Source organism: Ixodes scapularis, unplaced genomic scaffold (genome assembly GCF_016920785.2).
Source record: "Ixodes scapularis isolate PalLabHiFi unplaced genomic scaffold, ASM1692078v2 PGA_scaffold11__112_contigs__length_91849675, whole genome shotgun sequence".
NCBI lineage: Eukaryota > Metazoa > Arthropoda > Arachnida > Ixodida > Ixodidae > Ixodes > Ixodes scapularis.
The window spans coordinates 36,134,433-36,160,798 of NW_024609837.1; the positions used below are offsets into that span (position 1 = coordinate 36,134,433).

The 26,366-nt window shown below is 45.1% G+C and overlaps 1 protein-coding gene across 1 annotated transcript in view; it reads right to left on the reverse strand.

Moving 5' to 3' along the window:
- Window positions 1–2,179: 2,179 nt before the first annotated feature.
- The window catches only part of LOC8031585 (motile sperm domain-containing protein 2), a 111,913-nt gene continuing 87,726 nt past the window's right edge, over window positions 2,180–26,366 (reverse strand). Inside the window, exons 10-14 of the mRNA XM_029985572.4 lie at window positions 20,320–20,422; window positions 18,797–18,893; window positions 16,371–16,497; window positions 14,072–14,282; window positions 2,180–2,543 (exon numbers count right to left, since the gene is read on the reverse strand). Of these exons, the coding sequence (XP_029841432.3) occupies window positions 2,391–2,543; window positions 14,072–14,282; window positions 16,371–16,497; window positions 18,797–18,893; window positions 20,320–20,422 (691 nt within the window). The 3' untranslated portion in view covers window positions 2,180–2,390. The remainder of the gene's footprint in view (window positions 2,544–14,071; window positions 14,283–16,370; window positions 16,498–18,796; window positions 18,894–20,319; window positions 20,423–26,366) is intronic.

Consider the following 26,366-nt stretch of genomic DNA (forward strand, 5'->3'; position numbering starts at 1 on the left):
AACATGTGCACAGAATCCTCTATCCAAAAAGTTAATTAGTAAATTTTAGTTAATTGCTCATTTTTAGACACATTATCTTCATAACGCAGTGACCGGCTGGCCGTATAACTCATCTGCACATACCGCAATGCTATAGGTTTAAAGTTTTTTTAATAAAAAATATGTATATAATAAAGAGAATCCACCCTGTATAACAGGTATATTGTTAACGAAATACTGTCGAATAACAAACTCCAAGATATTGCACAAAACCATGGCGCCATTTTTTAATAAATTTATTATTCTCGCGTACCGAATCGGACAAACAAATGGAGATCCTAAAACTTTTCCGACCCTACCTTCACCACATAAAAAACTTTCGGGATTTCATAAAAAAATGGTTTCAGGCGAGCGCTTGTTAAGTCTACGCGCCCGGAACAAAACGAAAGAAACGCTTACGTCGCAAGTTTTAAACGAATACAGGATGGCTCGACGAAGCATGCAATATCGAACGTGCGGAAAACCGTAGCGATACTTTCTTCGTGTGTAACCACAGCCAACCCAAACGCACGCCACAATTTCGGACTGGAAAATTGAGCCTCAATACTGAAAATATGCCGACATCCGCCGTTTGCCCAGAAATCTCGCACTTAATAGTGAACGAAACCTGCGCACAAAATTGGAGAGCGACCACAAATTGATGTTTTTTCTCGGAGCGCTAACAATGGAAACGCCAGAGTCTTACATTTTTCCGCAATAATCTGCCTTCCTCAGATCTGGTTCCCGTATTGCTTGATTTTGGCTGAGTACAAAGAAACGTGAGTCATCCTGTCTCGGCAGGCAAAGGAAAAAATACTACCATTTTGGCTAAAGTAAAATTGTTTAAAAAACGCATGCACACCGCAAAAAAAAAAAAAGAAAAAAAAAAGAAAAGATGAGGTCAGTCGAAGCGTACGCCGTAAAAATAAAAGTATGGGGTGGCACAGGCGGAACTTCAGTTATACAACGAGGCGGAAAAATCGTAGCCATTATATAAACAGCTCGAACTTTCACCGAGCTTGCGCCGAGCAGGTCAGCTTTACCGTGTGAAATTTCAAGAACTTAAGGTAGGCATAATACATTTTAGAGTTGAAACACCTCGTGCTGTACAAGGAAGGCGTCATATTTTTGTTATATTTATTTTGTCCGTACAAGAACTTCGCACGTTTGCCTTTTTTGTTGAAATAAATACACATAGAAGGATGCTATAGTTTTTAATATAAAACGATGTCACTGTGACTTGGACCCAGCCAGAAGCTAACTCAAATTAAAACACGCCAACAGTCAAGATCTTCAGAGCCGCTCAACCTTCGCGCATTCCAGCATCTGCTACATGGAAACAGAAAAGAATGGGCAGCAGGATAAGAGACTGCGCATCACCCTTTACCGCTAAGAAAAATGCAACCTCCGACAACTACAGACTCGGCTGATGGTTCGCAGTCGTACGCCGACCGCCTCTTTTTTGTCCCAACCAACCAGCCATACAGGTTTTAACTTGGGCTGGTTAAGAAACCGATAAAAAAATGAAATAAAGTTACCCCTGTCTGCTCCTGCGTTAGCACTGCTGACTTAAAGCCAGTTTAGAATAAATGAATATGAAGAGTGTACGCACTAAAACAGCTTAATTTTCTTTCAATGCCAATTAGAAGAGAAGACATATATCTAGTCAGACGTTAGCAACAGAAGAGGCCTGGTCAGCGGTTATTAAATTATATAAAAATTGCCCCTCTTGCTCCTTGCTTTGTTTTCTTTCCTTTGCAGTTGTCTTGGGCTTCTATTTATACTTCGTTGCTTCGATTCTTGCTTGATTGCATTTGGGTTTTTAAGGGTTTCAAGTTATTTTTGTCTCAAAAAGAGCAACTTACAAAACTGCCCCCCCCCCCCCCCCCCCCCCCGCTTCCCCCGCCAGGAGCCGTAATTATTTCGGATACAATATTTGACCAAACTCAACCTATATACACTTCTATTCTTATTATTTTTCTCTTTTTCTGTTTCTCCACCCTCTCCATTAAATAGAAGCCAGCGTTCAGCCGGCATGCATGCGCAAAAACTTTTTTTTTTTTTTTTTCGAACATTACGAAGCACAGCCGCTTCCACGGCCAGCGTCACAGTCTTTTCACGTCACCAAAGACGTCAGCTGACGCCCTCAAAAAATGCTGACAAAATAATCACAACAAGTTTATTGTTCCGAACGGCGAACGAGGACTAGGAACGCCCGTCTGCAATACACTGGTCTTTACTTCTCTGCACACATATGAGTACAAGGCATATATTAAACTACAGTTGTCTTTTTCTCCGCGGTGCTGATTTAATTTGATCTGTATGCTTGAGCTGTTTCGCCGAGTTGGTACGTTTTTGCTATTATTTTTTTTTCAGCAGTACCACTCCCTGGCGGATTGGCAGCTCTTGACGAGAAACAAAACAACCAGGTTGCCAACGAGGAGGATCAGTGTTGCCCCCATGCAAACGACCAAGTGCTCCTGGCGCTTGGAGATTTTGTTCACCTCCTGGTGTACGTCGCCGATCTGCAAATGGGAAAAGCGAGCAATAAATTTTATTAGGCTTCTTTTACCCAGCTTGAGTCGGGTGCGGACGTCCCGTTTACAGGCCGAGTCTTCCAATAGATGGCGCGACATACACACCAACGCGCGGATCTGATGTTGCACCGCTGTCGGCGCGGGCGGCGCATGCGCAGTCGCTTCACTTCGGGTAAATCTGATTTCTGCGCTTGCGCAGTGCCCACACCAGGTTCAGACATGCTTCAGTAAATGAATGCCAATACAGTAGTGCCCCCATGGAGACGTAAAACTTCCGAAAATCTTGGATGGCCTAAAAAGAAAGTACTTTTTCCCCTTTTTATTTCAGAAATACTGAAACTTTAGGAGAAATTACATATTCATAGCAGGGAAATAAGAAGGCTATTTTCAATGTGTATTATAGTAATAAAACTGGCGGAACAATTAAGCAATTGTATTAACTGAACAGACAACTAAAACGCTGTGCATATTATAGTGAATAATTTGAATTGAGCAGTGACTAAAATATTAGTATATTTAAGTTCCATTGCACAAAGAGGTGTATTTCTCTACACTCATGACGGGGAAAGAGCTTGAACACTAAACAATCACACAGGGGCAGGACAAGACATACACAGAGCTGACTAATCAATGACCGTGTGATAACTAGCTCAATTGAAATAGGTATTTCTGCACGCTCGGTGATTAGCTTGTTCAGTAGTGGCATGTGCAAATGTCTAGACTCCGACCAGTTTCTTCGTTTTTTTTTGTTTTGTTTTTTTTTGTACACAGCGAAAGATGATGTGTTTGCGAACACGCACTTTGGAGTTATTTTCAGGATGAAATTTGTAACAGTGAACTTTTTACACCCAGCGAGAACTTACGTTGTACTAGTCTTAAAACACAATAAACTGGTCACTAATAGGGGTATAAAAATCTTCCTCAACCGTTAGCACCAGCAAAATCATCAAATGCTACAATTTCAAAGTAGGAGCTACCACAAATATCAGACAAGCGATACATTTCAAAGGGACCCAGGCAGACCTAGGTTTCTCTCAGCACACAAAATGCATTGGAAACTTGCACGGACACTCAAGAAGAGGTCCGCATTTGTAAACCCCTCATGAGCGTTTTGTCGCACGTACTTTATCCTCTAGTCTACATGCATTTATATATACGTTAAAACAATCGGAAAGATTGTTAATGCCTTACATTTTGAATGTTTTGAAAAGAAAGACAGGTCCGGAAATTCTGTGTTCGTTTTTTCCACTTTTAGTTCAGACAAAAAAAAACTATTTTGTTTTCTTGAATTTTTAAGGAGAAAGGGGGGGGGGGGCGGTTGTAGTTTTCCACAGTGCAATCCATTTACAACGATAATAAGAAAACACGAAAATTGAATCGCTATAACCGATTATCGTTTAATTTGTACTATAGTCGTTGCAACTCAAGAAGGTAGGGCGAAGGGAATGCAAGGCCGGGGAGGAGGAAGCTGGCGGAATGCTGGAGAAGAGAGGGGGGACCCTCTTCCTCTTGGATGAAGAAAGAATACAACAATTAAAACAGGGACAACACAACCACATCTTTCATCTCTGTTTTAATTGTTTTACTCTTTCTTCATCCATGACCCAAACCAACACGCTCTTCTCCCAAGCATACCTCTTCCTCTCTTTAGCGTCCTGTCTGCTTCCTCCTCCGCGGCCTTCCTTCCCCTCGGCGTACCTTCTTGAGTTGCAACGGACTATAGAAACTAAGCGTTTCTACTCTAGAAACTGATCTTTATAAACGCTACCTCGTTTTTTTTTTTTGTTTTTTTTTTCTGGTATCGTTAAAAGTTGATGACACTCTTCATATCTTGTGGTTCCTCGCCGCGCCACGAGATACTGGTGCCTTCGTTGATTGACACAATAATGTTTGATTCAACTTTCTTTTTAGAATCCAGTGGAAAGCGTATTTCTCCGCCTCGATGTCATCCTAGGCTGTGATCGAAACTTTACTAAAGGAGGCATTTAGCTACTCCGGCGGGTCGCGTCATTTGACAACACAGACCGAACAATGCTGGACGCGGGTTGGCTTTAACTGTTAAGGGAAACCATCATTTTTTTTTAGATATAGAGCAATAGAAAAAGTACAGCCCTCTGGGTGGCGCTGCGACTTCGCCTGTAGTAGTTTGTAGCTGAAGACATCTGATTATAGATGTTTTGTACTTCACGGCAACACACTGGGATGGCAATAATTTCTACTTGTTCTAGTCGAGAAAAAAAAGCGGTGGTAAGGATTATGTGCTGCAGAAGACACGCGCTTAAGGGCAAGACCAAGGCAATAGTTATAGTCATCACTGAAGTGATGTTGGTTCACGCACTATATCCTCTGTTCCCCAGAAACAGCTAGGTGAAACGTTCAGAGCGGTAAACTGGTAAGCAGATAGCACCGAGGGAGCCTTTATTTTTCTTTCACATTTAAAATGCTAGTACCCAAAGTACTATAGTAGTTGAATCTGACTATTCGTAGCGACTGCTTAAGGTGCAACGTTTGGCGTTTGTCACTACCTCGTAGGAGTCAACTGCAAAAAAGGTCCGAAGGCGCGTTGTCACGCTGCGTACGTGTTGAGGCTGGGTAAGAATGCCGGTCGGTCCTCACTACGGATGCGCCACACTGAGAATACCACGAGCGGTAACTGATCAATTCAGAAGCTGATTAGTTGGCTCCCGTAGCTAGGAGTTTTAAACCAAGAAATGCGATATGTCTTTTGAGAAACGTCTGATGTCGTTCTGAAGCTTCCTGGAGATCTTTGTTCTTTTTATACAATTGTTAAGAACTACGGAGAGGAAACGTATGTTAGTGCCCCGTCCGTGGCTTAGGAAAATGACGAAGTGTCTTTTATTAAGAAATTCGGCACATTTGTTGAAGCATTGGGGCGTGCCTCAAGGGGGTGGATTATGTTTGATCTTTGTTGCACCTTTTATGTTTTCCTTCCTGTTTCTCGCAGGAATAAACTTCAGTTGTCAGTCAGCGTCGTGTTCTTTCACTTCTCGTTCTTTGCCTTCGTTTATTTCGCGCTGTTTCCAAGTTTTCATAATGCACCAACTAGCCCAACTTAACTTCTTGTTAAGATAAACTGTGACAGTCTTCTTACCTCGCCGCGCAGGAGCTCAGGACGGAGGACGTGGACAGGGTTAGAGACCCCAGCGCAAATACAAGTCCCGATTTCTACCCTTTGTTTGTGGGTTGCCGCGATGCTCAACGGGGACCGCCAGCTATTGGCGACGAGATTTTGTCTTGGCGGCCTCTTGTGGCTTTTATCCCTGACGTCAAGGTCAATATTATTAAAATCGAGTTCGATGGTGTGTAGAAATCACGGTAAAAGCCCAGTCGTTTTTTTCCTAAATCAACAAAGTCAGAGCTGAGAGTCTGACTTTCCTCTCATTTCCGCCGATGAGAGCAGAAATGATCCCACTAATGACGTCACAGTGAGCGTTTGGCTAATCGCGCAAGACCAACCACAGCTTATACAATCTTGTGCGCAGCAAGGACGAGGACAAAAGAAGAGAACAGGACCACGACAAGGCGAAACTTAACTGAATTTTATTGAATACGTGTTCCGATATTTATAGTCTCAACCATCGTCACAATGACAACAAAACGACAAAAGCAAAAGAAAACCACCATCACAGAGCATAACTGGGAAACAACACTATCTCGTTCTCAGGAAACACAATTCCTTCTCCGATACCGCAATCGACGGCATGGCAACACACGTGTCTCCTAAGTAATCAATGTGTTTGGCTTCTACGATTTCGCGTGTTAACGCTGACTTGCATTTCCCAATTTTTACGCATCCATCCAACAGTGGGGTACAACCACATGTCCTGTAATGCAAGTCAAGAGAGCCACCGTTCTTCTTTTGCACGTTGTTATTGCGCTCGCGAAGCCGATCATTTAGGCAGCGTACCGTCTGCCCGACGTAGTGCCTGCCGCAGGACAACGGAATGCGATAAACCACATCATTTGTACAGTCGACAAATTTGGTTCTGTGCTTCTTTTCACAACCGTGTCTGGCCCGCACGCGAGGCTTTGATAGTTTGCACAAGTCCACGAGCTTATTGGGCGATGAAAACACTACTTTTGTTTTAGGTACGTAGATGAACTTTTAGCACAACTTGACAGTACTCTTAATAGCCGGTTTCAGGAATGAAAAGTAAAAAAAGTTTTTAGGTACGTATATGATTTTTTAGTTTTCATCGCATCTGACACGAACGCTTTTGAAGCAGAGACTGCCAAAACCCTGACCACTTTTAAGAAATGTTTTGGCACACTCGAGGTCACGCATGATACCTGTGGACAGCACTATTCGATTCCTTGACATCAGATTTTTGTTTCTCGACGACCACATCTGTTGGTTTTATGAGCCATTTGCGAATAAGCCGTTACTTTTGTTTGATTCAGCCCACTCCAAGCTAGTCAAAACGAGTATTGTTAACCTGTGTTTCACCAATGCACTAAAAATGTCCTGTGAGCATTCGATCCCCAGTGGTTTTCATCAGCAAGTTTTGCGCTTGCTCGCAGCTGGGTACCCTAAACACATTCTTGTTGCGGTCGCGGAGGGCCTTCTAAGAAAGCGCTGTCTCGTGAAAAACAATTTCGAGCCAGCTAGCAAGACAAAAAGAAAAAGTTGTTGTGAGACCATATGTCCCACAATTTAAAGAAAGTAGCAATGCAATTAAATGTAAAGGTAGGGTTTTCTGCGCCCAATAAGCTCATGGACCTGAGCAAACTATCAAAGCCTGGCGTGCGTGCCAAACACGGATGTGAAAAGAAGCACAGAACCAAATTTGTCGACTGTACAGATGGTGTGGTTTATCGCATTCCGTTGTCCTGTGGCAGGCACTACGTCGGGCAGACGGGGCGCTGCCTAAATGATCGGCTTCGTGAGCACAATAACAACGTGCAAAAAAAGAACGGTGGCTTTCTTGACTTGCATTGCAGGACATGCGGTTGTACCCCACTGTTGGATGGATGCGTAAAAATTGGGAAATGCAAGTTAGCGTTAACACGCGAAATCGTAGAAGCCGAGCACATTGATTATTTAGGACACACGTGTGTTGCTGTGCCGTCGATTGCGTTATCGGAGGAGGAATTGTGTTTTCTGAGAACCGAGATAGTGTTATTTTTCAATTATGCTCTGTGTGGTCGTTTTCCTTTGATTTCGTCGTTTTGTTGTCATTGTGACGATGGTTGAGACTATAAATACCGGAACACGTATTCAATGAAATTCAGTTCAAAGTTGCGCCTTGTTGTGTCCTGTTCCCTTCTTTTGTCCTCATCCTTGCTGCGCACAAGATTGTATAACATGTCAAACTAACTCACCCAAACAACCACTCTTCTTGATTGATTGAGTGATTGATTGATTGGGGTTTAATGGCGCAGCAGCGACCAAGGCTATAATGCGCCAACAACTAGGACTATTGCTGAATCAAGGTTGAAGAGAAGAAAGAGCTATAGTAGCTTGTAATTTAATAAAACAATGATCATGAAAGTACAAGCGCATAAGATGTGGCAATGAATACGATGAACTATTAAAATTATAGCTGGTCCAGGAGTCTTATATCCTTAAGAAAGTTGAAAACACACTTGTGTGGAATCAACGGCTCATCACTGAGTAAAAGGGCGAGATGTAATGGTGTATGCTCTTGGTAAACCTTAGCAAAGTGTCTGTGGCGTTCTTGGTCATACAAAGGGCATACAAGTAAGATATGTAGGATGCTTAACGGAATGTAGCAGTGTTCACACTCCGGAGCATCCTCCCCACGCAAAAGATGCCCATGGGTTAGACGGGTATGACCAATTCGCAGTCGGCACAAAACCACCTCATAAAAACGCTCGCGGTGACGTGCACTCTCCCATTCCTGAAGTAGTGGTTTTACTGCGCGCAACTTATTGTTTATTTCTCGGTCCCATTCCTCTTGCCACTTGCGTCTTATGGAAAATTTCAGAACATGCCTATAGTCTCTGTAAGGTATTTTCCACAGGTCGACTTCTCGATCCTTAGCAGTACTTGCTGCTCTGTCAGCATCCTCATTTCCGGCAATTCCGACATGTGAAGGAACCCAGCATAGTATTATTTTATTTTTCCGTTTTGCAGCTGAAATTAGCCTGTTCCTTATTTCTATTACGAGTGGATTGCGATCATTTCCCACTCTGGCAAGAGCTCGTAAAGCACTAAGTGAGTCGGTGTAAACAATTGAGTTGTGAAGCTTTTGTTTAAGGATCTTATCTGTGGCGAGGAGTAAGCCATAGAGCTCTGCCGTAAAACTAAAGGCACTGTCATTTATTCTCCGGACAAGCTGCATCCCAGGCCCGATCACTGCGCAACCCACAGAGGAATCAGTTTTACTACCATCAGTGTAAAAGCTTATAAAGTCGTGATACTGTACTTGGAGCTCAAGGAATTCTTGTCTCAGGACTTCGCGAGGAGTGTCTTTTTTGTTGAATTTCGTTAGCTCCAGTTCGCACTGAATGGGAACTAGGTCCCAAGGGGCTGCCGAACTCAAACACTGTACAACTGGAGGCAACACGTCCAGTCCTACAGACTCCGCAGAATTGCGAACCCTCATAGCAAGAGGTGGAACAACTGAAGGCTTGTTACTGAAGGTTCGCTCGTAGCGTATTCGTTCCATACAGTGTAAGGTTGGATGGTTAGGAACCGATCTAATTCGCATAAAATATGTGAAGCCCAGTTCAGATCTTCTTTTCTCTAGAGAGAGCTCGTTTGCTTCTGCGTATAGACTAAGAACAGGAGATGTGCGAAAAGCACCGGTAGCAAGCCGCAACCCCTGATGATGAACAGGGTCCAGCATTTTGAGAACCGATGTCCGGGCAGAACCATACACAATACAACCGTAATCAAGACGGGATCGAACGACCGACCGATAGATACGCAAGAGACAAAGACGGTCAGCACCCCAGGACACATGCGACAGGACCTTAAGTATATTAAGCGATTTAAAACATTTCATCTTCAGGCTCTTGACATGCGGAACAAAAGTCAATTTGGAATCAAATATAAGACCTAAAAACTTGTGTTCAGTTTTCACTGGGATAGGAACACCATACATAGTCAAAGAAGGTTCGTGCAAAACTCCGCGGCGACGTGAAAAACTCACACAGACGGTCTTCTCAGGAGAAAATTTAAAACCGTTGACATCAGCCCATTTGACCAAGTTGTTGATTGTGAGCTGGAGCCGACGTTCACATATGGATGGATTACAAGACGATACAGAAATCTGCAGATCATCGACGTACAGTGAGTAATGAACAGATGGAGCTATTGCGCGGACAATCGAGTTCATCTTCACAATAAAAAGAGTGACGCTAAGTACACCACCTTAAGGTACTCCATTTTGCTGCGAAAATTCTCTAGAAAAAGTTGTCCCAAGCTTCACGCGAAAAGTCCGGTTTTGAAGATAACTCTGAATGCCACTTAACATTCGGCCCTGTACACCTAAGCTGAACAGATCCTGCAGTATGCCATGGCGCCAGGTTGTATCAAATGCCTTTTCCAGGTCAAAAAAGACAGAGACACAATGCTGCTTATTTACAAATGCCTCTCGCACAACAGTCTCAAAACGAACTAGGTGGTCGACCGTGGATCGTCCTGAACGAAAGCCACATTGGTACCTGTCAAGAAGATTATTACTCTCCAAATAAAACATCAGCCTTCTGTTGATCATCCTTTCTAATGTCTTCGAAAGACAGCTAGTTAGTGCTATAGGCCTGAAGCTGGAGGCACAGGCAGGATCTTTTCCTGGCTTTAAAAGGGGGATAATAACGGCAGCCTTCCAGGACAATGGGAAAAGACCCTCGACCCAAACTCGGTTGAAAAGATACAAGATGAGCTCTAGAGTAGATGGATGAAGGTGCTGAAGCATTTGATAGTGGATACCGTCCGGTCCAGGGGCAGTCTGTCCGGACGAATCGAGAGCCATCTGCAGTTCGTGCAGCATGAAAAGAGAGTTATAAGGCTCTTGCAAACCACCGGTCGTAGGCACAATCTTTTTTTCTGCATGTAGCTTATGCCGCCTAAATGATTGCGTATAGTGTTCGGAACTAGAAACAAATTCGAAATGCTCACCAAGAATGTCAGCCTGTTCGTCAAGGCTTGCAGGACATATTCCATTCCGGCACAAGAGTGGGACAGAGAAAGCGCCGTAGGAACCCTGAATTTTATGCACGCGGTCCCAAACTTCCTTTATAGATGCACTGCTATTGATTGAAGAGGCATATCCTCTAAAGCTTTGCCGCTTGGCTTGTCTTCGAATAAACCTTGCCTGGGCCCTTTTTATTTTAAAACCAATCAGATTACTTGAAGTAGGGTAACGCCTAAAGATACCCCATGCACGATTCTGTTCCTTTTTTGCCTGGCGGCAGTCTTTATTCCACCACGCCTTCGGCCTTTTTGGGAGATGCGAGGACGTCATGGGAATGGCGATGATTGCGGCCTGTAATATGTGTCGAGTGATATGCAGAGTGACATCATCGATGGAAAGATCATCAAGTGATGAACAAGCTAAAACTGAAGAGCTGCTAAAAGTTGCCCAGTCAGCCCTCTCAAACTTCCAACGAGGGGTACGCGTTTGAAGACCAGCAGGAGGACTGTTAAACTCTAAAATAATTGGAAAATGGTCACTTCCATATAGGTTTGGGATGACCCTCCATGAAAACAGCGAGTATAGTGAAGGATGGCAGATAGAAAGGTCGATGGAAGTAAAAGTCCTGGTTGCTGAACTAAAGTGTGTGGCTTCTTTAGTGTTAAGTAAGCACAGTCCCGTGGAAAGAAGAAAACGTTCAACAAGTGCTCCTCTAGCATCCCGTTTACCGCTCCCCCACAATGGGTTGTGTGCATTAAAATCGCCTAAAATTAAGTATGGAGCCGGGAGCTGACTAACAAGATCCTCTAGCTCTTCGTACTGCAGCTGGTATGCCTGTGATATGTACACTGAACAAACAGTAATCACCCGGTCTAGCAGTATTCGGGCAGCCACAGCCTCGAGAGTGGTGTAGAGAGCCACTTCGGCAGATGGGGTTGTGCGCTGGGCAACTACTGCAACACCACCAGACGCCACAGAGGAGTGCAACCTATCTTGTCTAAACACTTGATAATGGCGGAGTACATTTGACCTAGTTTCTTTAAGATGCGTCTCCTGCAGACAGAAGGCAGCAGGGCGGTGTTCGTCTAATAAAAAAGTGACATCATCATAATTACAAAAAAGCCCACGACAGTTCCACTGTAAAAACAGAGACATGGTGAAGATTAAAACTGGAAATTAAAATTAAAATTATAACTGGCCTTTAGGACACCGCAAGATAACTAAGTGGACACTTGCTTATGATTCATTTCTAAAGGGACTACGATCCCTTTGGGGGCAAAATTCTAGGAAGTTTATTTTTCTTTTTCTTTTCTACGACCTGAAAAGGTACTGATGACTCAGCACCTGAAGGGACCAGGTCGTCGTCAGAGGGTGGCATGCTCTCATCCATCATTTCATCTACTGACTGCTGGCTTGCGGTCGAGTATGCCTCGTCCAGCAGGCCAGGCTTTCGAGAGCTGGTCGAGGCGGGAGTGGGCAAAGCCCTGCCTCGGCCTGAAGAGCGAGCAGACGAGGAGGGTGTCCGCTCCAGCTCCTTAGAGGAGGTGGTCTGCGACGGACCCTCTTTAAGGACTGAGGGTGGTGCGAGAGGCACCACCCCTGATGCCTTTGGAGGGGATACCTCCTTTGGTGCCATGGTGTCCATTGCCTCCTTTAAGAGAGGCGCGGCAGCACCATTCAGGCACCGTGAACCTTTTGGCTCCAACGACAAACGTGGTCGTGGAGCCGACCTTGGGGGGGCAGGGGGTGTCGGCGGGGCTGCCAGGTCTTTGGGACAGACCTGGGTTCCCACCGAGGTTTTCGGTGACACGCCCCCTGTGCGTGTCACCGTAGCAAAGGATCCTTTCTGTAGAAAAGAAAGTCGCTTCCTAGCCTCAGGAAATGAGATGTTTCCTTCTACTTTGAGGGTAATTACTTCCTTCTCTTCTTTCCATTTTTTACAAGAACGGGAGTAAGCGGCGTGTGGTTCGCCGCAGTTGACGCAGTGTGGTGGGTTTGCGCAGTTGTCTGACGGGTGATCGTTCTGACCGCACTTGGCGCACGTGGTCTTGCCCCTGCAGCTCTGGGCACTATGGCCGAACCTCTGGCAATGGAAACATCTCCTGGGGTTCGGCACATATGGCCGTACTCTACAGTTCAAGTACCCAGCCTTGATTGACTCGGGAACTTTGCTCAACTCGAAAGTCAAAATAACATGTTTTGTTTTGATCTCTTGCCCCTCTCGACGAAGGGAGATTCGCTTTGCAGCGACAACTCCTTGGTCACTGAGGCCATCTACGAGTTCATCTTCTGTACTTTCGAGGAGGTCATCTTCAGAAATCACACCTTTTACTGTGTTCAATGTACGGTGGGGAGTGACTGTCACTTTATAGTCAGAAACTGAATTTAGTGATAGGAGTGCTGTGCTCTGTTCACTGGTTTTAATTTCAACGAGCAGATCTCCGGATGTCATTTTTTTGGCAGAGAAGTTCTTTCCAACAATGGACTCAAGTGTTTTGGAAACAAGGAATGGTGACATTTTCGCCAAAGGTTTCTCACTCTCAGAGTGCATCACAAGGAATCTTGGAAATTTTTCTGCAGATCTAGTAGTATTAATCGCATGTACTTCGGTGCGGCCCCTTTTGGGGGGCCGATCAAGAAAGGTTTCTTGTTTAGTACCCATAGAGATGGGAGAGAATTTCGGTGCCCCGGGTGCACCACCCACCACGGAGCCCAACACGGGGGTAGGCAATGTGCCATAACAAATATGGCTTTGCTGACAACATTACACTACCAGTGCTGCCCAGGCACTATAACCTAGTGTGGATCCGGACAAGGGGTCTATCGCCACCCAAGGTTAGCCCTTGCCGCCAAAGAAGGTGAAAAGGAATAAAAGAAGAGCAGAGAAAAGAGAAAGATAAGAGGGGATAGTAGAAGATGTGGCGACTGACTGAATCATCCTGGTCGGGCCAAGCCAGGACACCCGTCTATAGGAAGCAGGGGCCAAAGTGGTGTGTTGCCTCGCCCGGGGGGCCCCGAAGGGTCCAAACCTACCCCGGGCTCAGCTCAACCACCAGGATGCCCTTTTCCCTGGACACGGGCTCGCCACGCACAGCCAGACGTGGGTGGGTCTTAGCCCCTTTTACTCAGAGTCTGTGGTGTCGCCAAAGTGGCTGGGGTCCGTGGTGACGCTACTCACCAAGCACCTAGCACCTAAGGTGCAGGCGCCCCCTGCGGAGCTCGGGGTCCGTGGAGACGCCACTCTCCAAACACCTGCTTTCACAGGTGCCCCCTGCGGGGCCACTCTTCTTGAATTCACCAACCAAAGCTACGCTTTTGGTCACGCACGTCGCCAATTGCCCTATTTGGTACAAATGTCCGAGACGTTCAGGCAGGACATTCGAACTCTCTCACCTTAGCTTGGAGGTCTCCGACGACGTCCTGTATCAGCCCCAGCTGGTTGGTCCCGGTGGGCGACGGCTGTACCGGAGGGCAGAAGGACTGGTACGACTTGTCTTTGGCCAGGGCCGCCTGCCTGGCGGTCAGCGGTAGGGACTTGAGGCACTGCTCTTTCGTTTCAGGACTGATCTTGCTTGTGGTCAACCCGGGGTTCACGCAACGGAGCCTACAGACACAACATGCTTATATGGTCACTGACAGTTTCTTAAACTAACGCAGGGCGCGGCGCATTCCGAGAACCTCATTATCACCCCGCAGCCAATCAGATTGTGGTATTAGCCATTAAGAACGACGAAAAACCAATCACGAAGCGAAAAACGTGAAAATAAGGTGCCATGCCCTCGGTTCCAGTAACCCTATGGTTGGTGACAAGATAAAAACCCAGTATAGGAGGTATTCACTGGACGCCATATTTGAGGGCGATGTTTAGAGCGCAGGCTCAGAACGAGCTCACATTGATAGCCTGCTAAGACCGGCAAACTTGATGGTGCTAAATGCACGCTCCAAAAGGACTGCGGAAGCTCGCCGTCAGCTCGCGCTCAGCAGCGGCGCACACGGATATGGCCGCTAGTGAATACTCCCTATAGAAGGTTCGCCTTGAGAGCGAGCGCTCTGGCTTCAATGGACATGAAGCTTTCCTACTTTGAGCAGCGCTCCTCGCGAGCCCAATCGAATATTTTCAGGACGCATTTTGATCGCGCGTTTTTACGCTTCCTCACGTTGCTGAAATGCGCTACGAATGGAAACACGAACGAAAAAGCTCAATGAAATGCATGATTGGCGTTTCGATATGGTGTTAAGGCCACGTACTGTACATTTTTTGCTCATTTTTTACACGCGTGAACAGATGCTGGCAGACGCTATACTCCGTCCATCCTTTAACTGAGACTAGAAGCTCCGCTTTCAGAGCGAGCTCGCTGGCTTCTGCAGTGCTTTGGTTGCGCGTGCCTGCGGGTTCACAGTTGTGTTAGCAAGTGCAGAAGGCTCGCGCTGAAGGCGGAGCTTCTAGTCTCAGCTTAAGGGTGAAGGGAGCATAACTTTCGGACGTGGTTCGTGCATGATCGAAAGCCACAACGCCGCCTTCGTGGTCTCGTCTTGTTGACGCCGAAGCTAACATTACATGGTCACGTGTTGTGGACGCGCTGGCGCACCTTGCATAGCCCTGTGGCCGAATGCAAGTCCTCGTCTTACATTTTTATTATTTCTTCAATTTCGTCGTCAAGCTTCAATGTGTTTGCCCTTATGACTTTTCGAGGATCCACTAACGATAAAGTCGCGCGTTCTCAACCTATCACCGACTATGACTTAATTAGACTTTTGGGGAGGTTTTACGTGCCAAATCAACGAAGCACACCTGGGACGCACCAGCGACGGAAAGAGGAATAATTACGACCACCTAAGGATAATTTGTTTTTTTTTTTACCTGCAATTAAAATCTTGGTTAGACCTCGCCTGCTTTGCAACGAGCCTCCGTCACATTGCGGGCACCTCGTTCGGGACTATAACCAAGCAGCTGAAGATCTGTAGGCTAGCGCTTTGCTTCGGAGTCATCAAGGCGGTAAACTACTTCCATAGTTACTGACGACGTAAGAAACACATTGTGTGCCAAGTCTTGGGCATCTTAACGTTTTCGGTTCGGCATTAATGCGACTGCGGTGTCGGTCAGTAAAATCCGACACCGAAGAACGAATCATGACCCTAGGAAAGTATGCCGCGAACAATCGTTCAGGCTTCGGTCATTGTAGACGACACCGCAGCAAAGAGCGGTGTAGAAAAGGTAAAGTTCGCGGCAGCGTAAGTGCATCTTTGATGACTAGATCCGCGCAGCACGCAGTAAAGTCGTAATCGAGATGAGCGTGGTATGTCGAGGTGTTTGAGGAAGTGCTCCCCGAAGACAGTTAGTGGAGGCGCAGAGCACCGAATCTCTCTATCATACTCAATAAAGGGTCACCGTGAGGCAGAAACCAACTTTTGTTTTATTGCTGAAATGAAAGGTCCACAAAATGTTGTGACGTGAGGGATTGAAGGAATTACCCCAATGTCTACACCACGATAAAAATCCAAAAAATTTTTTTTCTACCTTTCTTTTTGGCTTTTGCGAATATCCCTATTCTCGCGAATGATCCCTTGTGGACTCCCATTCGTGCCATCCTATTTCAAATCGCGGTTTCCCCTGAAGATGGGCAATTAAACACTTTTCTGTTTTTCAATGAATAAAATGTTCCCATCTAGGTGGTGACTCATATTTTGATACCTGTGCTCCTTGATGCTCTCCTTGGCCACAGCTCTCCAGTGGTCGATCAGCTCTCGCGGCGTGATCTCGAGAGTGTCGATTCCCGTCGTCATGATGAGCAACTTGTCCGACGCGTGGAACTCCGATCCTGTCGAGGAAAGACGGTTTTGTTTACAGGTGCTAAAAAATTCCTACTATGCCACCATTCGAAAATTGCAATTTTCATTGCTAGGCATGAAGTGTTGGCACAATATGGCACATGACTTATTTATTTATTTATTTATGAATGCTGCAATCGCAGAGAGGAATTTCTGCAGTAAAAGGTACAAAATACATAGGTCGTAATTTACACCTCATCGTTATAACATGCATGAAAACGAGTTAGTGATGTCTCGTTAATGGTATATGGACACTTCCGTTCACTAAGACATCGTCCCTAATGAGAGTTGTTCATAATGACGATACAAAAACGCGTCCACTTGCCCAGTCCATCTCCTACAATTTTATCTATGTAGCTGGGTATACCCATATTAATGGCATCCCATATCAACAAAACACGACTGTAATAATAATACATCAGATAGGAGGAACGATACAGTTTTAGACAAGCAATACGAATTTATCTTGTAGAAAGTCAAACAAATTTTGCAGGTAAACAGTAACAAATCTTTACAGGTAAACATTAGTAAGCAAATAAAAAAAACTGCAACAAAAAAACAATGGTGCCCAAGTTCAAAGGGAGGAGACGCAGTAGAGACCATAAATAGTTTTCGTTATATAATAAAAACAAAAAAAAAAACTCAGAGTGCGTGGTTAAATTTCTGAGAAACTCTATCCCAGGTTTCTGTATCGCGATTTCTATTGATGTGGAAAACCTGTTTTACTCGATACCTCATAGGGAACTCTTCGAAAGTGTACGAAAAGCAGTCAATACGTATGGGAAAACTAAGTTCCAAAACGAATGTGGTATCAATGGAAGGAGTTTCTTGGAGGTGTTGAGCTTCTACTTGGAATCCACCTATATTGCGTTTGAAGGTTCGCAATTTATACAGAAGGAAGGTTTATGTATCGGGACGAACGTGGCTCCAGTGCTGAGTGATTTATTTTTGGCAAAATGCGACAGAGACATTCAAGCTAAACTAAATAGTAATATCATCCGGATGTTTAGGTATGTAGACGACTACGTGCTACTGTTCCGTTAAGGTGGAGGAAGTAAAAAAGAGCAGAGTTTATTCTAAAAAAAAATGTTGGATTTTTTAAGAACTGCGCCGTTGGTCTGAGCTTCACTATAGAAGATCCTGTACAGTGCATTTTATAATTTTTGGACCTAAAACTGATATTTCTACCGTCCCATGTGTGTTGGATGTACTCCCCCAGAGCTAGAAAAGCGGTGTTACCCTACGACTCAAACCACTCTAAAATTATTAAGAGAGGTAATGCCACTGCGTGCTTGGGAGTCTCGCTGTCTAAGTAGTGCGCACACCAAAAATACCGGACGGCTTTAGTGCACAGGTGAAGAAACTAGAAGATGGAGGGTACTCACTTACCCTTATTAAACATGTGGCAGAAGGATTGTTACGAAAACTTCGGGGAGGGGAAACGGGTATTGGGAAGGTCAGGCGGAATATTAGACCGACCGTTATATCATATGTGCACAAATTTAGCCATAGTCTGAAGAAAGTAGGTGAAAAGCATGGAGTTCCCGTACTACTCTCAGCGCCTCAGAAATTGGGTGAACTGCGTGCAAGAATAGAAAGGTGAGATTCAAGGGTAGATATATGTAAGAAGAAGTACGGAACCAAATATGTGGAGTGCAAGGAAGGGGTGGTGTATAGAATACCTTTAACATGTGGGAGGGTTTACGTAGGACGGACCGGAAGGTGCATAAACGACAGACTAAGGGAACACGCACTGGCAGTAGGATCGTCGCCCTCGGGGAATCTTGCAACACACTGCCACTGAAGCGATTGTGGCCCAAAGCTTCAGGAAACTGTTATCCCGAGCAGGAATCATAACAAAATAACTAGAAAATTTCCGAGGCGTTTTTCATAAGGAAGTGCGACGGCGACACGTACGTGCATGAGCGCACCATCGATAGCATTGTACGATTCGGAGGTGGCGTATCCAAAGTCCTTTGTTAGATCAAGCTAGAAAGATTATATGAAGATTATAGGACAATGTGTTTACATGACGTGGATAGTTGTTGATAAGGCATATATGTATCTTCTTTGGTTTAAGTAAGGTTAAACCTCAGTTGCAAGTGCGCTCTAGTGTGTGTGTGTCTTCTTTTACTGTTTTCTTTTTAGAGCTTTTAATCCTAAAATGTACCACCAAATTGCCCAAGTGAATACCCTCTTACAGTATCGGATGTGCAAAAGCGGATCCCTGAAACTCCCTAATTAAAAGGAAAAAGAAAAAGAGGAATAGCGCGTGTGTTGCCCTCTTACCTGGGTTCTGCGCGACATTCACGCTCACGGTGCTGTTGAGGGGTATGATGCCGAAGAAGGGCTTCACCTTGTAACCGTCGATGTTGTTCGTCTTGATCTGAAGCAAACAAACACAAAAAAAGAAGTCCCAATTGAACGGGCATCGCAGAACGCTAATTGTGGCCGTACCGTTTAGTACTCCGATTTGACGGCAATTGGTTTCTGCGTGAATTCTTTTGTAATATATTGTCATCGCGGAGAGAATAAAAGCGGAACACGCTCACGCTAGTGCTACTGAAGGATTTTAGAATATGCGCACCCGGAATTATGAAGAGAACATCTGAAAATTCGTCGGAGATTTATTTATTTACTGACATAAGCCTGGCAGGCTTATGTCAGTGCTGACTCCTGCAACCCTGCCGAACACCAGCGCCTTGCACGGTGAAATTGTGAAGCTGCGCGTTTGAATAATAAACTCCAAAATTCGCTGAACGTGTATTTTTAGTTCCTTTGTTGTTTAAAATAGTTTTTGCTACTTTGTAAGTAAGAGATTTAACGCACACTTAATGATTGTTTAATGTGATCGATAACAGACATTTTTTAACGTCAGCGTGCGCGAAATTGTTTTATATTTTTTTTTCTAATCCGACGGTCACCCCAATTTTAAAACTCCTTGTTCAGAGTTGGGTCGAAACTCGGACGAAGAGGCCGCCATCTTCGAGGCTTTGAGCCCAGCATTCTCGACAACGTGCCGATAGACTGTGCCGAAAATGGATAAGGTCTATGGGTCTGTAGGTCCCGTGACGTGAGGTCATGTGACATGAAATTTCCCGCTAAATTTAGCGGTGAAACTGAATTCGCGTAGGTCACGTGACATCAATTTCCCCGCTAAATTTAACGGAAAATGCACAGACGAACGGACGGACGGAAGGACCAAATTTTGGGATTAGAGAGTAGCGTTAAAAAGTATTTCACGCCGTAAAAATATATCCAGGTCCAACAAGGGTATTGTGCCTGGACCGCGTTTCCGACTGAGTGCTTACCGCGTCCTCAAAAATGGTCCTTACCTTGTCCAAAAATGGCCTTTTACAGGTAACGCTGTCCAGCTTGACAGACCACGGAAGCTTCGGCAGCTAGGAGTTGGGACGCCGCGACGACAGCGACACTCGCGGTCGCTCTCACTTTTTGACCAAACTTTCACGACCAACCGCCAGGATCGCGACACCCGACAACGTCGGCCTCTGTGACGTCATTTGCAATTCGCTTTGCGACCGATCTTCATGCACGGGGCGGCGTACAGAACGCTAGGACGTCAAAAGTGTTTTCGTGGATCGTTTTCGGCGTCCCGCAACGCCCTCCGCAACCCGCTACAATACCTGGAACTCTACAGCCAAGGCCATCGGCGCGCAGACGCAGTAGCGACTTCTTCGTTGCGGAGGGCTTAGCGGAGGAAGAAACGCGGTCTACGAAAACTCCCTAAAGACACGCTCCCGGCAGCGGACCATTAACAAAGGGGCGTGCAGCGGCCAGTCAGGGGGACGTACCTTGAACGCCACGTGGGTGTCCGAAGTGTTGGTGAGCACCACGCTTCCGATATGTTTGTTGGTGTCGGGCTCGTCGGCGTTGAACACCAGGTCCGTCTCGGGTCTTCGTGATCATGGACGGATACAAACAGGGTTAGAACGTGATCCAGTCGACGTGTTGCGTTTCTAGCAAAAAAGAAAAAATACTGTGCGAACCTATAAAGCTAGAATGAACACTAAGAAAAACCGGACTAAAAAAGCATCTTACTTTGAACTTTTTTTTTCTTTTTTTTTTTTTGCATGACTTCAATTGTAATTAACATTAACGTTTTGTTCCTTTTTTTTTTATTCCGACGGCTTCCCATCTTGGCTATGTTCACGCACGACGCTATCATTCCTGAAGGACCAGAGGTTGTCTCCTTTACTTCTTCGTAGAAAAAGTAAAGGCGTCAGCGAAGTAGAAGAACTTCGCTCACGTAGCGCTCGTTTTCGATTCGAGCTGAGACGATTTCACACGGAACTCGGACGCAGCCGTCGGGTTCAAAACGGTTTCTAATTAAAGTGTCCATTGAGACGAAATGTCCAATAGGGTCAAAATAACCACCGAGTCAAAATATACCCTTCGGGTCAAAATGTCCACCGAATCAAAGTGTCAATCGATTCCTTATTTTTTCTTTATTTGCCAATTGTGAAAACCCGGAAAAAAGTATATTACTAAGCAAAGTTCAACTCGGAACCCAGAAAACAAAAGTGACTGAGAACTTCGAAACCATAAAGTGTGCGAAGAAATAAAGAGGTATTTTAAACGTTACCTTTATACATATACGCTCCAGGCCATCCTTTTCTCGGTGTTGGACCAGTTGACTTAATGACGAAGTGTCATGCGACGAATTTCTTTATGTGACCAATAGCCCTGCTACGAGTTGACTTTTACAAATTGTTTTAGCCCTCCTCCGCTCCGCCAGGTATCCAGAAGTGTGAGTTCAGTTTATCTTCAGTTTAAGGTTTATTCTATACTCTGTTGCTTTGGGGACCTTGTGGTGCGGTGGAGTGTAACATTGCTTGGGGCAACAATGTGCAATTTGTTCTGGAGCTCTACTTGAAAGCTTCTGCTACACACGTCATCACGTGCAGCTCGGTCACTTTCAACCGAGGCTAGGGCATTAATGTTCCGAATTTCAAAATGGGAACACGGGCCAGAAAATTGTTGCCCGTCGTTTGGAGCGAATAAAGTATTCTCGAAATCGTTCATTTTTAATCCTTGTCATCACTTATTCTTGATATTATCTCATCTAAATGACAACACTTTTACAGCAATTGTGTCACATTTTAATTATATCGAACCATAGGTCCTACCAATAGGCAGACCGTTGCGAACGGATACAAACCTGTTTCCTGAGCGTTAACATAATTAAAATTTGCCAGAAGGTATGTCCAGCAGTTCGACAACGGAGCCGAGGTTTTCAGACGAAAACGCTATATTGTCACGAACGACAATTGTTGAGGCGACGAAAACTGAAACAAACTAAACGTTTATTGGGGCGAACTTGTGCCCAAATAAGAAAGGAAACAGACGACAACAATAGAGCGTCGCGGGCGTCGATAGCGGCGTAACAGCAGAGTCGAACGCTGGGGCGAGACTGACTCCGCTCGCCATGCGGAGTCTCTTATGCCCCCTGGTGGGTTTCTGGATCATTCGGCGTAGAACTTTCGATGCGCAGAACATTCGGAACTCGATTAGACGAGAATGTTGCCGAACTTACGAGAACGGCAAGTTTAAAGAATAAATAAAAGGGCAGTCCACTAACTCGAATCGAAGCAAGGCCTCCCGCGCGACAATCAAGCGCGGTAACCACTCGGACACGCACGCGCTCGATCGCCGACGCACGTTGCATTATGTATCTGAATGTTGAACTATCGGCCAACAGAGACAGTGGATACTGTGAATTAGAGTTTATTTTTTTTCGCGTGTTCGATATTTGGTGTCTTCGTCCAACGAATTTTCGAGATTTAGAGTGGTATACCGCGTAATAATTAGCGTGGGGTGAACGATTCGCGGGACCAGTTGTTTGTGATTGTTTGCAAAGTGCTAAACTTTGTGAAACTGAAGCCATCGAACGCGCCTTATTTCGTCATTGACAATTTAGAGCGCTTCTCTTAGGCACCCGTTTCCGGATTTCGCGGCGTCGCCGCCAGCGTCGGCGTAACCGCGTTAAATTTAGGGGGAAAATTAACGCCACGTGACCTCAACATCAATTTAATTCCCCGTTAAATTTAGCTGGGAAAAGGACGTCACATGACTATGTGTCACGTCACCCATGAACAAATTCAGTTTTTCTGCTAGATGTAGCGGGATTTTCAATTTAAAATTTAAAATTTTATTTTCAAAATGAAACTTTTAGTTTCAAATTGAAAATTTCAGTTTTAATTAAATTTTTTAGAGCGCAGCACTTAGGCGCCCATTTCCCGGTTGAGGGACGTCGGCGTAACCGCGATACATTTAGCGGTAAAATTGACGTCACCTCATCTACGGACAAATTCAGTTTCTTCACTAGATTTAGCGGGAAAATTGGCGTTACGTGACCTCAACAGCAACTCAGTTCCCCGCTAAATTAAGCGGGAAAATTGACGTCACGTGACCTCAACACCAATTCAGTTTCCCCGCTAAATTTAACGGGGATCGTGACGTCACATGTCCTGGTGTCACGTTACCTATGGACAAATTCAGCTTCACCGCTAGATTTAGCAGAAAAAGTGACGTCACGTGACCTCAACACCAATTCAGTTTCCCCGCTAAATTTAACGGGGATCGTGACGTCACATGTCCTGGTGTCACGTTACCTATGGACAAATTCAGCTTCTCCGCTAGATTTAGCAGAAAAAGTGACGTCACGTGACCTCAACACCAATTCAGTTTCCCCGCTAAATTTAACGGGGATCGTGACGTCACATGTCCTGGTGTCACGTTACCTATCGACAAATTCAGCTTCTCTGCTAGATTTAGCAGAAAAAGTGACGTCACGTGACCTCAACACCAATTCAGTTTCCCCGCTAAATTTAACGGGGATCGTGACGTCACATGTCCTGGTATCACATTACCTATGGACAAATTCAGCTTCTCCGCTAGATTTAGCAGAAAAAGTGACGTCCCGTGACCTCAACACCAATTCAGTTTCCCCGCTAAATTTAACGGGGATCGTGACGTCACATGTCCTGGTGTCACGTTACCTATGGACAAATTCAGCTTCTCCGCTAGATTTAGCAGAAAAAGTGACGTCACGTGACCTCAACACCAATTCAGTTTCCCCGCTAAATTTAACGGGGATCGTGACGTCACATGTCCTGATGTCACGTTACCTATCGACAAATTCAGCTTCTCTGCTAGATTTAGCAGAAAAAGTGACGTCACGTGACCTCAACACCAATTCAGTTTCCCCGCTAAATTTAACGGGGATCGTGACGTCACATGTCCTGGTATCACATTACCTATGGACAAATTCAGCTTCTCCGCTAGATTTAGCAGAAAAAGTGACGTCCCGTGACCTCAACACCAATTCAGTTTCCCCGCTAAATTTAACGGGGATCGTGACGTCACATGTCCTGATGTCACGTTACCTATCGACAAATTCAGCTTCTCTGCTAGATTTAGCAGAAAAAGTGACGTCACGTGACCTCAACACCAATTCAGTTTCCCCGCTAAATTTAACGGGGATCGTGACGTCACATGTCCTGGTATCACATTACCTATGGACAAATTCAGCTTCTCCGCTAGATTTAGCAGAAAAAGTGACGTCACGTGACCTCAACACCAATTCAGTTTCCCCGCTAAATTTAACGGGGATCGTGACGTCACATGTCCTGATGTCACGTTACCTATCGACAAATTCAGCTTCTCTGCTAGATTTAGCAGAAAAAGTGACGTCACGTGACCTCAACACCAATTCAGTTTCCCCGCTAAATTTAACGGGGATCGTGACGTCACATGTCCTGGTATCACATTACCTATGGACAAATTCAGCTTCTCCGCTAGATTTAGCAGAAAAAGTGACGTCCCGTGACCTCAACACCAATTCAGTTTCCCCGCTAAATTTAACGGGGATCGTGACGTCACATGTCCTGGTGTCACGTTACCTATGAACAAATTCAGCTTCTCCGCTAGATTTAGCAGAAAAAGTGACGTCACGTGACCTCAACACCAATTCAGTTTCCCCGCTAAATTTAACGGGGATCGTGACGTCACATGTCCTGGTGTCACGTTACCTATGGACAAAATCAGCTTCTTCGCTAGATTTAGCAGAAAAAGTGACGTCACGTGACCTCAACACCAATTCAGTTTCCCCGCTAAATTAAGAGGGAAAATTGACGTCACGGGACCTCAACACAAATTCAGCTTCCCCGCCAAATTTAGTGAGAAAAATGACATCACATGACTTGGTGTCACGTAACATATGAACCAATTCAGTTTCTCCGCTGGATTTAGCGGGAAAATTGACGTCACGTGCGGAGGAGGAGGTGGGGAAAGTACGGAGGTGGAGGAGGAAAGGAGGAGGAGAAAAGAAGGTGAGTTAAGTATGAGGGGAGGAGGACAGGGTACGAAAGAGGGGCATACCCTCCCCTCCATACCCTCCCCTCCTCCCCCTCAAGAGCTGCGCTCAAATTTCGCGTTTCAGAGATTTGTAAACGTCTTTAATATTTTTGCTTGAAACTCGCTCGCACCTTTTAACATTTCTACCACTTTTCTTTGAGCATTCGGCATCTCATTCCAGCCACTGGGCACGTTCTGTCGGAAGTTGAGCGGGCCACAATGTTTGTTTTATTTTTGAAATAGAGAAAGCTGTTCTTTCCCAAACGTCTGGCAAAGGAAAATATGGTTTGTCGAAAAATTAGGAAAACAATTCGCTCAGATTTGCGCAAGATGTCAGATTATGACCGTTTGTGCAAGAACGCGTGTGTAAATACTGTACTACACATGTATACAAGTGGATATCAGCACCATTAGTAAAAGATGCCTCACCGAGATAAACTGTCTAACCGGTCAAAATGTCCATCCAGGTCAAAATGTCCATCGATACGAAATGTTTATCGAGTCAAAATGTCCATCCAGGTCAAAACGTCCAATATTGGACATTTCGTCTCGATGGTCATTTTGACCTGGAATCGTTAAATATCTGCTACAAGTGCATGACCAAACAAAAACTAACCCGGATGCTTGTCGAAGCATCCGCTAGATGGCGTGCACTTTTAAAAAGGAGCAGAGTTCGATAAACGGCTCTGAAAAGAAGCAATCTGATGGACTAGAAGCCAAGGACGACCACCTGAAGCATACGTTTCACACTTGATTTAGAGTGGAAGGACGTATTATATTGGTGTACCTATCTTTTTGGCTTGCAAAACCAGAAACGCGGACAATGGATATTGCTTTTTAACGCGACATTGCGGGACCCGAGGTTCGTGACATACCTGGCGAAAAGATAAAAAACGAAAGACGGATTTTCTGTAACGCCGAATTAGAGCGCAGCTCTTGAGGAGGAGGAAAATGAGGGGAGGGTACGGAGGGAGGTATGCCCTCCTCCCTCTCCGTAACCTCCTCTTCTCCTCTCATACTCCGCTTCCATTTAGCGGGAAATTTTCACTAAATTTTCCGCTAAATTTGGCGAGAAAATTTATCGCGTAAATTTAGCGAAAATTTCACGCTAAATTTAGCGTGAAATTTAGCGAAAATTCAGCCGCTAACTTTAGCGGGGAAATTTTGTGATAATGCAACGCTAGGTTATGTCCGCTTGCATTATTCCCATAATGCAACACGCACGGTTACGCCGACGTCGACGGTGACGCCGCGAAACCCGTAAATGGGCGCCAAAAAGACTGCGCTCTAAAAACTTTGAGTATCTTTATCGGTTACCTATAACTTTTTGTTTGTCGAATATTATTAGTTGGAAGAGTAATCGATACGAGGCATCCGAACTGCACAAACCCTGTTGTGCAGACGGTTGTTTTTCAAAATGTACAGCGTCTTGATACCTGACGAACGTGGTAAGAGTCTCTTTCCTGTTAGAGGCTGACATGAC